The sequence below is a fragment of the Oryctolagus cuniculus genome, chromosome 10 (genome assembly GCF_964237555.1).
Source record: "Oryctolagus cuniculus chromosome 10, mOryCun1.1, whole genome shotgun sequence".
NCBI lineage: Eukaryota > Metazoa > Chordata > Mammalia > Lagomorpha > Leporidae > Oryctolagus > Oryctolagus cuniculus.
Window position 1 is genome coordinate 97,486,890 of NC_091441.1, and position 15,132 is coordinate 97,502,021.

The following is a 15,132-nucleotide window of genomic DNA, read 5'->3' on the forward strand; positions in this document are numbered from 1 at the left end:
CTTATTCCTTATCACTGTGGGGCCGGCAGCGTGGGGGGCTTCTCGGGGCAGTCCGCATCACAGCGTCGTCCGGCTGCTGGCAGCTACCTGTCCGTCTTCAGAGCCAGAGAGACCTGCTCGGACCTGAGCAGAGGCGGCTGATGCTGCTGTGGCCACAGCGCCCTCGTTCTAAGGGACGCTGGTGTTTACACGCATTCTCCCCACCTCCTCTGCCTGTCTCAAGATCTTCCTGGCCATCATCCTGGCCAAGTGCCCTTATTGCAGAAGGAGACAGCTGCAGGCCCCCAGGACAGGTGGGGGGCCCCTGAGGGGACTCCATTCAGCTGGCACCCGGGGTGGAGGCTGGTGAGTGGACACCAGCGTCTCGGTGTCTCCTGTCTGGCATGTGCTGAGCTTGTGTCTCTAGGACATTGGCCTGCCCCAGCGACCTGCTCACCTGCCCTCAGGAGCATGGCTGCTGGAGGTGGGTGGTCGGGGGCCTGAGGAAGTCTCCCTCTGGCTTGGGGTTCCCCAGTAGCAGTGAGGGGAGGCCCTCTCCCGTGTGGGCACCGGTCTGGTCCCAGCTGCTCCTCTTCTGATCCAGCTCTCTGCTTATGGCCTGGGAAAGCAGTGGAGGGTGGCCCAAGACTCCCTCCCCCCTTTTTAGAAAAAAAGTTTAAGCTATTCTATTTATGCCAAGCAACTATCTTTTTTTTTTTTTTTTAAGATTTATTTATTTATTTATTTGAAAGGCAGAGTTACAGAGAGACAGAGGCACAAGGAGAGAGAGAGGGAGAGAGGTCTTCCATCCACTGGTTCACTCCCCAGATGGCTGCAACAGCCCAGGCTGCACCAATCTGAAGCCAGGAGCCAGGAGCTTCTTCCGGGCCTTCTACATGGGTGCAGGGGCCCAAGGACTTGGGCCGTCTTCTACTGCTTTCCCAGGCCATAGCAGAGAGATGGATCGGAATTGGAGCAGCCGGGACTTGAACTGGCGCCCGTATGGGATTCCAGCACTATAGGTGGCAGCTTCACCCGCCGTACCACAGTGCCAGCCCCAGAAGGCCTTCCTCTCTCTAACACTACCTCCCAAATAAATAAAAATCTTTTTTTAAAAATAAGTAATTTATTTGGGCCGGCGCCGCGGCTCACTAGGCTAATCCTCCGCCTAGCGGCGCCGGCACACCGGGTTCTAGTCCCGGTCGGGGCGCCGGATTCTGTCCCGGTTGCCCCTCTTCCAGGCCAGCCCTCTGCTGTGGCCAGGGAGTGCAGTGGAGGATGGCCCAGGTGCTTGGGCCCTGCACCCCATGGGAGACCAGGAAAAGCACCTGGCTCCTGGCTCCTGCCATCGGATCAGCGCGGTGCGCCGGCCGCAGCGCGCCGGCCGCGGCGGCCATTGGAGGGTGAACCAACGGCAAAAGGAAGACCTTTCTCTCTGTCTCTCTCTCTCACTGTCCACTCTGCCTGTCAAAAAAAAAAAAAAAAAATAAGTAATTTATTTGAAAGACAAAGTGTGGGAGACACAGATCTTCCATCCCAAATGGCTACAACAGCTAGGACTGTATCAAGCCAAACCTAGGAGCCAGGATATCTATCCAGGTCTCCCCTGTGAGTGGCAGGCACCCAAGCACCTGGGCCATCATCTGCTGCTTTCCCAGGTGCATTGGCAGGAAACTGGATCGGAAGTTGAGCAGCTGAGATGCGAACATACCTTCTTACGTGGGATGCTGGCTTCACCAGCAGTGGCTTGACCCACAATGCCAGTCCTGCCCAGAGCCTTTCTGGGGCCCTGCTGAAGTCCCTGGGGTTATAGAGAGAATAGCAGGGACCCTCGCAAGGCCCGGAGCAGCCTTGTTCTTGCCCGTTCCCAACACTGGTCCCCACCTAGGCAGGGAGACAGCACCATGGCTCCCATGCTCCTGAGCCAACTGGGCGCCTGGCATCCCCGGGAGGAGGCCTCGGAGGAGCAGGGTGGTGGATGTAATGCCCTGCCTCCTCCCTGCACAAACCCTATTTCTTTCCTTTGCCCAGAGACTCCCTCTCTGTGCCCGCTTAAAAGCTGCTGAGTAGCTGGCGCCGTGGCTCACTAGGCTAATCCTCCGCCTTGCGGCGCCGGCACACCGGGGTCTAGTCCCGGTCGGGGCGCTGGATTCTGTCCCGGTTGCCCCTCTTCCAGGCCAGCTCTCTGCTGTGGCCCGGGAGTGCAGTGGAGGATGGCCCAAGTGCTTGGGTCCTGCACCCCATGGGAGACCAGGAAAAGCACCTGGCTCCTGCCATCGGATCAGCGCGGTGCGGCGGCCATTGGAGGGTGAACCAACGGCAAAAGGAAGACCTTTCTCTCTGTCTCTCTCTCTCACTGTCCACTGCTGAGTGTGGGGCACCCACAGACTGAGCAAGCACTGGGCACCTACTACGTGCTGGACACCACTGGGCCCTGGGGGTACCGACAGAAGATCCCTGCCTTCAGGACACTGGCCTTCCAGCAGACGAGGAAGGCCTGTACAACAAGCCGTGAAGAAATCGGGGTGGTGGTAGCAGTAAAAACAATCAGTCCTACAGCTACAAGGGAAAACAGGTGGCGTACAGGCTAGGGAGGCCCCAGTGCGGGCTGCGAGGTTTGTTAACAAGGTCAGGGAAGGCTTCGTGGAGAGGGAGAGCAGGGACTTGACGGGGACAGAGGGAGGGGCCACATGAGAAGGTGGGAAAGTGCTTAGAGACAGAAGGTGCAGGTGTTCAATGGCCCTGAGCCAGGAGAGTGCACGGGTTGTCCAGGCGACGGCGAGGTGGCTGGAGACAGGTCCTGTAAGACTCTCGTGGCCACTGCATAGACTGTGGCTTTGACTCCAGCGGCACCTGTGGGAGGGGTCTGAGCAGAGGAGGGACCCCGGGCGTCAGGTCTGAACAGGTCTCTCCAGAGGCTGTGGGGCATGAGAGCAGCGGCAGGGCCATCAGAGAGGAGGTGGCAAGGGTTCAGGCCCAGGCCAGAGACACTGGGGGCCCAGGCAGGATGGTGGAGGCGGAAGTGGAGGGATGAAGGGGCCAGGTGGAGATGCAGCGTGGGAGGACCGAGTGCGGAGGCTCCGCCAGGGTCCCAGCGGGGCCAGCTGTGCGGCCGCCCCAGGAGCCATATGACTGTGCTCCGCTGGCACCAGGGGAACCAGAAATGCAAAAGAGGAGTTCCTGTTCCCAGCAGAGGTGACCAAGCCGTGGCCAGGCAGGTGAAGCCCCAGCCTCCTGCCACGCGGCTCTGCCCCTCGGGAACACGAGCACCCACAGAGCTCCGGGGCCAGGGCCCCCGGCGGCAGCCTCTGTCCTGACAGCACCCGTGGGCAGGTGCATGGGGGGAGGGGAGAGACCTCCTGGGATGTGGGAGGGCCCTGGCGTGGGGGGCAGCACAGCTGGCCCCATCTGGAGCTACCTGGAGATCAGACCTCTTGCTGACCCAGGGGTGGGCTCTGGGCCTTCAATCTGCCCTGGCCTCCCACAGGAGATGCGGGCCCCTGCAGGAGTGGAAAGAGGAAGGGGGAGGGGCTGCTTGCCACTGGCCTATGCAAATGGCCTCTGACTCAGCACGCCCCTCTGCTCCCTCCGGTGAGCAGGGGACAAGAACAAGAACGAGGACACTGCTGTAAAGCTCACTTCCTCTGAGAGCTCTCCCCCGGGTGCGGCTGCCCCGACCCCTGGCCAGATCCCCGAACGAGCCCCGGCTCCGGTCATGGTAGGACGGCAGCTCTCGGCTCCCTGGGGAAGGGGCAGAGGGTGGGCCTGGCAGCTGTGGGCAACAGTGGAGGGGGCTGTCACCCACGTGGCCCAGGGGACGCTCATGGGACCCCGCGGGTGCCAGAGCAGAAGCCTTTCTCTGAGCCGTGGGACCCATGCCCGTGTGGCGGGTGAGGGGCAGAGCCTAGGGCCCTGTCGGTGGGTAGCAGGGGCTACAGGCCCAGGGCTGCCCAGGGCCTGACCCTTTGCTGCCTGCCGCCCCTCTGATCTGTTCTGACCACAACAGGTTTAGGGCTCTCAGTCCAGGTGAGACGGACAGAGGCTGAAAGCTGCAGAGCCCATGGTAGCCCGGGGCCCTGGGTGGCAGCCTCATCCCTTATTGGGTAGAGGGCGGTAGGGAGAGGCTGGTGGTGGGGCAGAGAGGGGGTTTCAGGGTGGCTGGAGGGAAGGGAGCCAGCCACCACCTTGCTCAGGAGGACAGAGGAATGGTCCCAGAGCAGGGAGGGGCAAGAGGGTGAGAGGCCCAGCAGGCCTGAGGGCTGCTTAGCAAAGAAAGCTCCTAACGCTGGGTCTGCACCCCAGGCTTCAGCCCTGGCTCTGAGCCGCGGAGCTGGCTTGGTGATGGAGCGCACGTGCTCTCAGGCCTGGGGGGCGGGGGTGGGGGTTGGGCTGTGCAGAACAGGCGGAGGTGGAGCTGGGGCCTGGACCCTCACCCAGCCCCCTCCTCCCCACAGTGTCCCTTTCGAGGAGCCCCGTGGCCCCTGTCGCTGCTGGTGCAGGCCATGGCGCTGGCTGCGGCCCGGGCCCTGGGCACCCTGCCTGTCTTCCTGCCCTGCGAGCTGAAGCCCCACGGCCTGGTGAACTGCGACTGGCTGTACCTGAAGTCCGTACCCCGCTTCTCGGCAGCAGCACCCCACGGCAACGTCACCAGCCTTTCCCTGGCCTCCAACCGCATCCACCACCTGCGCGACGCTGACTTCGCCCAGCTGTCCAGCCTGCGGCATCTCAGCCTCCAGTGGAACTGCCCGCCAGTCAGCCTCAGCCCCATGCGCTTCTCCTGCCACATGACCATCGAGCCCAACACCTTCCTGGCCGTGCCCACCCTGGAGGACCTGAATCTGAGCTTCAATGCCATCACTACCGTGCCCGCCCTGCCCAGCGCCCTCGTGAAGCTGTCCCTGAGCCACACCAACATCGTGGTACTGGACCTCACCAGGTTTGCTGGCCTGGATGCGCTCCGCTCCCTGATCCTGGACGGCAACTGCTACTACAAGAACCCCTGTGGGAAGGCCCCTGTGGTCTCGGGGCCCCCGCATGGCCTGGGCAACCTCACCCACCTGTCACTCATGTACAACAACCTCACGCAGGTGCCCCGCGAGCTGCCGCCCAGCCTGGAGTTCCTGCTCTTGTCCTACAACCGCATTGTGCAACTGGAGCCTGAGGACCTGGCCGGGCTGAGGGCCCTGCGCGTGCTGGACGTGGGTGGGAACTGCCGACGCTGTGACCACGCCCGCAACCCCTGCGAGGAGTGCCCCCGCCGCTCCCTCTCCCTGCACCCCAACACCTTCAGCCACCTGAGGCATCTGGAAGGCCTGGTGTTGAAGGACAGCTCCCTGCACACGCTGGACCCCAGATGGTTCCACGGTCTGGGCAACCTCACCACGTTGGACCTGAGCGAGAACTACCTGTACTTCTGCATCACGGACACCACAGCCTTCCAGGGCCTGGCCCGGCTGCGCCGACTCGACCTGTCCTTTAACTACCACAAGAAGTCGTCCTTTGCCCAGCTGCGGCTGGCGCCGTCCTTTGGGAGCCTGCTGTCCCTGCAGGAGCTGGATGTGCACGGCATCTTCTTCCGCTCGCTCAGCGAGGACACGCTCCAGCCGCTGCTCCGCCTGCCCCAGCTCCGGAGGCTGCACCTGCAAACCAACTTCATCACCCAGGCCTGGCTCGGCGTCTTCGGGGCCTTCCAGGGCCTGAGCTTCGTGGACCTGTCGGACAACCGCATCAGCGGGGCTTCCGGGCCGGCGGCCACCGCAGGGGAGACAGGTGGCACGCAGCAGGTCTGGCTGCCGTCCGCTGACTGGGCTCCAGTCACTGGGGGCGGCCGCGGCTCTGAGGACTTCATGCCCCACTGTAGCAGGTTCAACTTCACCTTGGACCTGTCCCGTAACAACCTGGTGGAGGTCCAGCCGGAGGTGTTCTCGGGGCTCTCGAACCTCCAGTGCCTGCGCCTGAGCCACAACAACATCGCGCAGGTAGTCAACGGCTCGCAGTTCCTGCCGCTGACCAGCCTTCAGGTGCTGGACCTGTCCCACAACAAGGTGGACCTGTACCATGGGCGCTCGTTCACGGAGCTGCCGCGCCTGGAGGCCCTGGACCTCAGCCACAACCGGCAGCCCTTCAGCATGCGGGGCGTGGGCCACAACCTCAGCTTCGTGGCCCAGCTGCCCACCCTGCGCTACCTGAGCCTGGCCCACAACGGCATCGGCGGCCGCGTGTCCCCGCAGCTCCACAGCACCTCGCTGCGGGCGCTGGACTTCAGCGGCAACATCCTCAGCCGGATGTGGGCCGAGGGAGACCTCTACCTGCACTTCTTCCGAGGCCTGAGGGGCCTGCTCCGGCTGGACCTGTCCCAGAATCACCTGCACACCCTCCTGCCCAGATGGCTGGGCAGCCTCCCCAAGAGCCTGCGCCTGCTGCGGCTCCGAGACAACTCCATGGGCTTCTTCAACTGGACGGCGCTGGCCCTCCTGCCCAACCTGGAAGCGCTGGACCTGGCAGGAAACCACCTGAAGCTGCTGGCCAATGGCAGCCTGCCCAACGGCACCCGGCTGCAGAGGCTGGACCTCAGCTGCAACAGAATCCGCTCTGTGGCCCCCGGCTTCTTTGCCCTGGCCGTGGAGCTGCGACAGCTGAACCTCAGCAACAACGCCCTCCAGACCATCCACTCGTCCTGGTTCGGGCCCCTGGCAGGCGCCCTGCAGCTGCTGGACGTGAGCGCCAACCCTCTGCACTGCACCTGTGGCGCGGCCTTCCTGGACTTCCTGCTGGAGGTGCAGGCTGCCGTGCCCAGGCTCCCCAGTGCCGTGCAGTGTGGCAGCCCGCGCCAGCTGCAGGGCCTCAGCATCTTTGCTCAGGACTTGCGCTTCTGCAAGGATGAGGCCCTCTCGCGGGCCTGCTTTGGCTTCTCGCTGCTGGCAGTGGCCCTGGGCCTGGCCGTGCCCATGCTGCACCACCTCTGTGGATGGGACGTCTGGTACTGCTTCTACCTGGTGCTGGCCTGGCTCCCCTGGCGGCGACGGTGGGCTGTGGACGCCCTGCCCTACGATGCCTTTGTGGTCTTCGACAAGGCAGAGAGCGCCGTGGCCGACTGGGTGTACAACGAGCTGCGGGGGCAGCTGGAGGAGCGCCGTGGGCGCCGAGCGCTGCGCCTGTGCCTGGAGGAGCGGGACTGGCTGCCTGGCCAGTCGCTCATCGAGAACCTGTGGGCCTCAGTCTACAGCAGCCGCAAGACACTGTTTGTGCTGGCCCACAGCGACCGGCTCAGTGGCATCTTGCGTGCCAGCTTCCTGCTGGCCCAGCAGCGCCTGCTGGAGGAGCGCAAGGACGTGGTAGTGCTGGTGCTGCTGCACCCGCCCGCCCACCGCTCCCGCTACGTGCGGCTGCGCCAGCGCCTCTGCCGCCGCAGCGTCCTCCTCTGGCCTCGCCAGCCCAGCGGCCAGGGCAGCTTCTGGGCCCAGCTGAGCACGGCCCTGACCAGGGACAACAGCCATTTCTATAACCGGAACTTCTGCCGGGGGCCCACAGCTGAATAGCTCAAGAGCCACAGCCGGGAGGGGCTGCACCTCCAAAACTCCTGGCCTCCCTGCCTGGCATCCCAGCCTCTCACAGCTGCCATACAGCAGGCACTTAATAAATGCTGCCACGGAAGTGAAGGAAAAATCGCCACGGAAGCCAGGTAGAAAGAGCTTTTCCAAACAGGGCAGGTGTCGGGCGTGGCGGTGGGGGTGCTGCCTGGGTTTGCGTCCCGGCTCAGCTCCTGACTCCGGCTTCCTGCTAATGCGGGCCCTGGGAGACACCAGGTGACGACTCAAGTAGTTGGGTCCCTGCCACCCACAGGGGAGACCTAAACTGAGTTCTCAGTTGCCAGCTTCGTTCTGGTGCTGCCCCAAGCAGTTAGGGGAATGGGTCAGTAGACGGGAGTCTCTCTCTTCTCGGCCTCTTTGTCTCTCAAATAAATAAACAGAGTTGGGAGGCTGCTGGGAAGCATGACTCCAGCTGCTGCCTAGGAAGGTGAACCCAGGTGCACGACTGCTGGTTTCCAGCACAGGTCACTGCCCCGAGCTCACGGACGCAAGACGCACTTCCGGAGGCCTCGCACCCCTTGAATTATGGACACCCCCTACCCCGTGTCTGCAGGCTCTTCCCCATCTCCCATGAGCGCCCCCGCCACCTCGCCCATTTAAACCTCACGGCCTCCCTGCCTTCACTGGACCCCGACCAGTGCGATCCGAAGCGATGTCTCCCGAATCACACTTCCTATGGCCCCCATAAAAGTCCTTCTGACCTCGGTAGTTTCTACCTTTGGATGGGTCCACACTGCCGACAGCCACACGGCTGTCCGAGGCGTGAGTGGCACCAGAGAAGGAATTCTCCAGGTGTCCATGGAGCGAAGACAGGCAGCTGCCTGGGGGAGCTGCCATCGCACAGGACAGTCTGCGGGCCCAGGCGTGGCCAGCGGCTCAGGGCAGCCTAGCTCACGGACGCGTTTTCTGGGGAGTCTGGAAGTGGTCTCCTTCCTGGAGAGCAGGGGCAGATCCTCCACCCCTCCCTCCATGTATTCACACGCATGCGCGCGTGCGCACACACACACACACACACACCTACCTGCTCACACAGGGCCAAAGGCCAAAGCCAGTGCTCTGCTCTGCTAGTCCCAGGCACAGCTGGGTAGCCGGGCTGTCGTATATTGCTCTCGGGTGCCTGTCTCCATCACCTCCTGGGCTGAAAACGTCTTGAGAGCAGAGACCTTGCAGGTCTGGTTCATTTCCAGCTCCCAGCAAAGTCCCCAGAGGAGGAAGCCCAGGAGAACATTCCTTCCAACGCCTCGGGAAACGTAAGGCGAGTCCCGGGGACTGCACCCTCTGGTGGCCGTGTCTTTGAGCCCAGCCTGAGGGTGGGTCCCTCCCTGGGGCACGGTGCTCTTGGAACCACAGGGGATTGCAGGGTGAAGTCACCACCGGTCTCTGTGTTTCCACCTAGAGGTGGGAGCTGGGTCTCTGATCTGATATCAGAGGGAAGCCTCAGTGAGTGGCCTCCTGCCTACAAAGGTAGAGACTGGCTCTTGCCTCCCAAAACTGCAGGAGCTTGGGCTGGAGTCCCAGCCACATGTGACCTGGACCATCTGTGTGTTTCAAGTTTTTTTAAAAAATTTACTTTGAGAGGTAGAGCAACAGAGAGAGGGAGCTCCCACCTGCTGGCTCACTCCCCAAATGCCCACAATGGCCAGGGCTGGGCTGAGCTGAAGCTGAGAGACAGGAAGTCAGTCAGGCTTTCCACATGGGTGGCAGGGACCCAGGCACCGGAGCCGTCACGTGCTGCCTCCCAGGGTCTGCAGTTAGAAACTGGGCCATCATGTGGCACATGGATATCCTAACTGCTGGGTCAAACACTTGCCCCCTTTTCCTACAAAGATTTGTAAAACCTGGGGGACAAGTACTGTGGCTCAGCAGGTTAAGCTATTGCTTGGGCTGCCCATATCCCATGTCAGATCTCGGTTCTAGACCCAGCTGCGCCATGCTTCTGAATCAGCTCCCGGCTAATGCCCCTGGGAGGCAGAAAGTGATGGCCCAAGCGCTTGGGTCCCTGCCCCTCGTGGAAGACCAGGATGGAGCTCTGGGTTCCTGGCTTTGGCCTGGCCAGGCCCTGATTGTTGGGGGCATTTGGGGATTAAACCAGTGGATGGAAATCTCTCTCTCTCCCTTTCAAATAAGCAAATATTTAAAGATTTGAAATTTTATATAAGGGATAGAGAGAGAGGAGAGAGGTTGCAGTTTTTGATAGGCCACATAGATTTCAGTGCACAGCTGGGAGCTCCCTGCCCGCCGTGTGGAGACCGCCCATCAGAGTGTGCACCCCACTAGCGTGTGTGGAGTCGTGGGTAGTGACAGAGCCGGAGCCCTGGAGGAGCCTTGTCCTGGGCTGGCAGCCTGCACTGTCCTCACAGCCACACCTGCTCTTGAGCGACAGCAGAGCTAGGCCTGAGCCAGCAAGAGAGTGGAGCCAGTGTGGCTGGCCCAGGCCACTTCTAGGCCTGCTGCGCTCAGGCATCTGGTGGGAGGGCCGGCACTGGCTGCAGACAACTCCCCCTGTGGCCTGGCTGTGGCCAGCTCCTGGGAGGGGGTGCTTTGTCCTCCTTCCAGAGAATAGCTATGAGGCAAGTGTAGGCCATTTTCTTCTTTTAACAGTCTTCTTAGAAATAGCGTTCATTGTATTTGAAAGGCAGAGAGAGACAGAGACAGAGCAAGAGCGAGATCTTGCCTCCACTGATACATTCCCCAAATGCCCACAACAGCCAGGGCTAGGCCAGACTGAAGCTGGGAGATGGGAACTCCATCCTGGTCTCCCACATGGGTCGCAGGGACCCAAGCACTTGGGCCATCTACTGCTGTTTTCCCAGAGTGTGAATTAGGAGGAAGCTGAAACAGGAAGTGGGAGCTGGGAATCCCACATGGGATGTGTGTGTCTCAGGTGGTCTCGCCAGCTCGGCCAGACACCCACCCCACCTTCCTGTTTTTGGCCTGGGAGCAGAGCTTCTGGCGGGTGAGGTCCCCTGCTCTCTGCCCATCTGGAAGACAGTAGGAGGGGCTCTGGCTGGTATAATTGCCTTGAAAAGAACACAAGAGCAGCTGCTCCCCCAGGCTGGAGTCTCAGGGAGTCTCTTGGTGGCCCTGAGACTCTTCTGGCAAAACCAGAGCAGGCAGCAGGGCGCCGTCCAGGGCGCCACACGTGCTCACAGGAGGCACAACTGCCTGCCCACTGGTAGCCCTAGGTAGCAACCCCCCCACCCCCACGCTCCTGGGCCTGGTGCTTTGGGGGCTTTGGGGGAGAGAAGGGCCCTTGGAGATGAAGTCTCAGGACTCGGGTAGGAGGGAGGCCCATGGGGCTGGGCTTGCGTGAGTCGGAGGGTCCATGGCTCTGCACCACCCCTGCTCTCAGGCCCTGCAGGGCTGGCGGGAGGAGGCGGATCCACTGCTCGGCGTCAGGCAGGTGCCCGCCGGGCTTGAGGCTCTGGCCTCTGCTCTCCCAGCCTTGCCTGCCCGTTAACCCTGGAGGCAGAGGGAGAGAGCTCCGATCCGACTGCGGAGCGCTGACCCTGCCTCTGCCATCGCGGTTGTGGGCAGTTTGCCTTCTAAGGAGGGTCTCGTGGCCGCTGACGGTCTTACCACCCTGAGCCAGCTCCCATCTGATCGCCTAAGCTAAGCAGGCTCAGGCCAAACCCGACGTGGGCGCTCACCTGTCATACATCTTGGTCGGTGAGGGGGCGAGGCCAGAGCCACCTGCAGGCTGCTGTTGGGACTCGCGGGCACACGCATGAAAGGTTGGTGTGCAGGACCTGCAGCTGGTCTGGCTTCTGGGTTTTTCCCTTCACCTGGGTGGTGTCCTCCCGGGCCAGGGCTCCCTGCCCGCAGCACTGACAGCTCCGGAGGCATACGGGGTTCAACCCAAGGCACACAAAGCTGGGGCCAACCTCTGGCCACAGGAGCAGCACTGGGGCTCCTGGCAAGGCCTGTTTGGCGTTGGCCCCTGGGGCATGAGGCTTGGGAGAGCCTGAGAGGAGGAAGGCTCCATGCCAGGAGTCTGCCTGCTAAGACCTGAACACACTGCCTGCGCTGTCCCCGCAGGGCCCTGCTGGGTGATGACACTGGACAGTCTCACACCAGAGTCGCTCAGGAAAGCCCAGTTTCTGGGGTCGGCACCGTGGCGCAGTGGGTTAAGTCACCACCTGCTGATATCCCAATGGGCGCCAGTTTTAGTCCCGGTTGCTCCTCTTCCAGTCCAGTGCTGTGGCCCGGGAGGGCAGTGGAGGATGGCCCAAGTGCTTGGGCCCTGCACCCGCATGGGAGACCAGGAAGAAGCACCTGGCTCCTGGCTTCGGATCAGCACAGCTCCAGCCGTTGCGGCCATTTGGGAAGTGAACCAATGGAAGAAAGACCTTGTCTCTCTCTGTCTCTCTGTCTCTCACTGTCTGTAATTCTACCTGTCAAATAAATTAAAAAAAAAAAAAACAAAAAAAAAAAAAAAACTTTGAGAGAGATCTTCCAGACACTGGTTCACTCCCCACAATAGGCAGGTCTGGGACAGGCCAAAACTGGAAGCCTGGAGCTCAATCGGGGTCTCCCATGTGGGTAGCAGGGACCCCCGTCCTTGAGCCCTCACCTGCTGCCTCCCAGGGTGCACATTAGCAGGACGCTGGGTGGGAAGAAGAGCTGGGGCTTGCACCCAGGCACTCCTACGTAGGACGTGGGCATCCCAAGCTGCATTTTAACCTGCACCACATGCTCACCTGCACTGACTTCCCAGTTGTAAGCAGTTCACTGGCCCCATCTTTTGCCCCCAGATCCTTCTATCCCTGACTGTCCTTGTTTATTAAAATTTTAAAAATTTATTTGAAAGGCAGAGTTACAGAGAGAGAGAGAGAGAGAGAGAGAGAGAAGAGAGAGAGAATCTTTTATACTCCAAACAGCTGCAGAAGCCAGGGCAGAACCAGGAGCTTCATCAAGGCCTCCACATGGGTGCAGGGGCTCAAGCACCTGGGCCATCCTCTGCTGCTTTCCCAGGCGCATTAGCTGGGAGCTGGATTGCAAATGGAGCAGCCAGGACTTGAACCCGCGCTCATACAGGATGCTGCAACATGGGCGGCAGCTGACCCTGCCGTGTGCCCCAGCCTCCCCTCTCCCGATCTCCAGGACAGAGCCATCAGGCCTCGCTGCCCCAGCAGGTTCCGAGGCTGGCAGAGGGAGAGTGGGTCTCCCTAAGCATTCGGGCGGGAACGGGAAGGAAAGGAGGTGGCGAGGGACCTGGGCGTGGGAACACGCGGGACAATGGAAGGCCTGAGCGCGCCTCGGAGGCAGAGGGCTGGGAGAGCTGAGGCGTTCCCTGAGCAGGAAGGAACCGATCGGGGTTCCGAGGTGAGGTGACTTCCTCCGTGCCTGTGGCCTGCCTGGATGTATGGCTTTATCTGATCAGACTGTGACTCAGCCGGGTTCTCCCGGTGCTGGTCCCACGAAAGGCGTGGACCCAGGAAGTGCAGTGCACTCCCAGGCTGCTGGGAAGGGCGTGCAATGCAAGTCTGACCAGAGAGCAGGAAGCAGAGCTGCCCTGTCCAGAGCTGCAAGCCCGGCGGCCAGGCTGGGACGCTCTGACCTCTTGCAGTGGGCTTTTCTTCAGCAAACCTGTTTTTCTTTCTTTTTAAAAAGATTTATGTATTTGAAAGGCCGAGTGACAGAGGAGGGAGGGAGGGAGGGAGGAGGAGGAGGAGAGAGAATATATCAATATTCCATTGGCTGGTTCTCTCCCTAAATGACTGCAACAGCCAGGGCTGGGCCAAACTGAAACCATGAGCCCGGAACTCTATCTGGGTCTCCCATGTGGGTGCAGGGGCCCAGCCTCTTGGGCCATCTTCCACTGCTTTTCCCAGGCTCGTTAGCAGGGAGCTAGATCGGAAGTGGAGCAGCCAGAACTCACAGTGGCACTCCGATATGGGATGCCAGCGTTGCAGGAGGTGGCTGAACCCAATGCACCACAATGCTGGCCCCTACACCTATTCTTTCTAGTTCAGTCGACCTGGGAGTCGTCACTGGGGCCCCCTTTCATTCTGCACACGCTAGCTCAGCACCTACTGCATAGCCAGGGCCTACCGGGCAGCAGGTATTGGACTGGACTTGCAGATAAAGAAAGGAGCACACAGGTCCCTGACCTCAGGGAGATGACATTGCAACAGGATGACAGCACAAACGATTTACCAGGTATATTCAAAGGGCAGCACAGTAGGGGCCGTGCCCAGACAGGAATGCCTTGGCCACTACATGCCCAAGGGACTCTTGTCCTAAGGGAAGAGGTAGGAAAATTGAGACAGAAAATGCAGCTCACACTGAGGCCTGGAAGCTGGAGAGGACCTGGCTCTGCGGCCCCACTTTGGCCTGTGCAGCAGAGTGCACGAAGGAGGGCAGGACAGGAGCGAAGCCCGTTGTCAGCCTGCCTGGGGCACCTGGTCTCGGATGAGTGCAGCTGGAGGGGCCGAGTTTCCCAAAGGGGAGGGACATGCTGTGTATTTCTCCAAGGTCTCTGTTGGGGTGGAGGAAGCATGGCTGTGGAGGCAGCAGGAGGAGGGGCCCAGCCTGGGATGGGTTTTTGAGAACCCCGAGGACTTGTAAAGGTGCTGGTGGGGAACACGGAGAGAGGCCCAAGGACCCAGGGTGGCAGTTGGTGCTCCCTGCCTGCTGTGGGTCAGGTGCTTATCTCATACCCAGTGGGCAGTTGTCCAGAGGGTACTGAAAGCCCAGGACTGAGACGGATTCCATGGGCTGGGGTCGTGAGTGTCGGGTGCAGTTCAGACAAGCCCAGTGGGCCGTCAGCATTCTCAGGAAGACGCAGCCAAACCAACTGGGAAGGACCAGCTTGGGAAGCAGGAGTTGGCAGCCCAAGAGCCCAGAGGAGAAAGCTGTAAAAAAGCCAGGGTCGCCCACCTCCAGTCCACTGAAATGCAGTGGAAGGCAGGCAGAACCAGCTGCTAAGTTTGGCAACACAGAGACTAGTGACAACAGCAGCCTCCATGGGGAACACGGAAGAGAGACTGACCAAGGAGGCTACACGAAGAGGCAGGACAGAGGCGGGAGGCAGCTGGTCTGGATCTTAGGTGAGGGGAGCTTGTGTGTTTTTTAAAAAAATTTATTTTCATCTATGTGAAAGGAAGAGCAAGACAGAGCTCTCACTCACACATTAATTCCTCAAATGGTAACAACAGCCAGGAGTCAGGAACTCCATCTGCGTCTCCCATGAGGTTGGCCATTATCTGCCTCCCAGGATCCATCAGCAGGAAGCTGGATGGGACACGACAGCTGGGACTTAAACTTGCGATCCAGCATGGTGTGTGGGCGTCCCAAGGGGCGGTCTAAGCTGCTGTGCCACGGCCCCAGCCCCAGCCCCAGCGTGTGTTTTTTGGGTGGAGGACAAAGCCTGCTGCAGGTGAGAGTGTACGACAGAGAAGAAAGGAGATGGTCGTGGGAGCAGGCAGGCGGCGGTCACGGTGCAGTGCACAAAGCCCTTTACTTTGGCTGGAGGATGTGGTGAGGCAGACAGCCCGCCCCTCCTGACAGGCCTGACTTTCCCCAGAACTCCGAGGTCACGCAGGTGCGGGGGAGACAGCTG

At 61.0% G+C, this 15,132-nt stretch overlaps 1 protein-coding gene across 1 annotated transcript; it reads left to right on the forward strand.

The window, feature by feature from the left end:
- The first annotated feature begins 4,009 nt into the window (after positions 1 to 4,009).
- On the forward strand, positions 4,010 to 7,645 carry TLR9 (toll like receptor 9). The gene has a single exon (XM_051852711.2). The coding sequence runs from the start codon at positions 4,482 to 4,484 to the stop codon at positions 7,515 to 7,517; it is 3,036 nt and encodes a 1,011-aa protein (XP_051708671.2). The 5' UTR covers positions 4,010 to 4,481; the 3' UTR covers positions 7,518 to 7,645.
- The last annotated feature ends 7,487 nt before the right edge of the window (positions 7,646 to 15,132 follow it).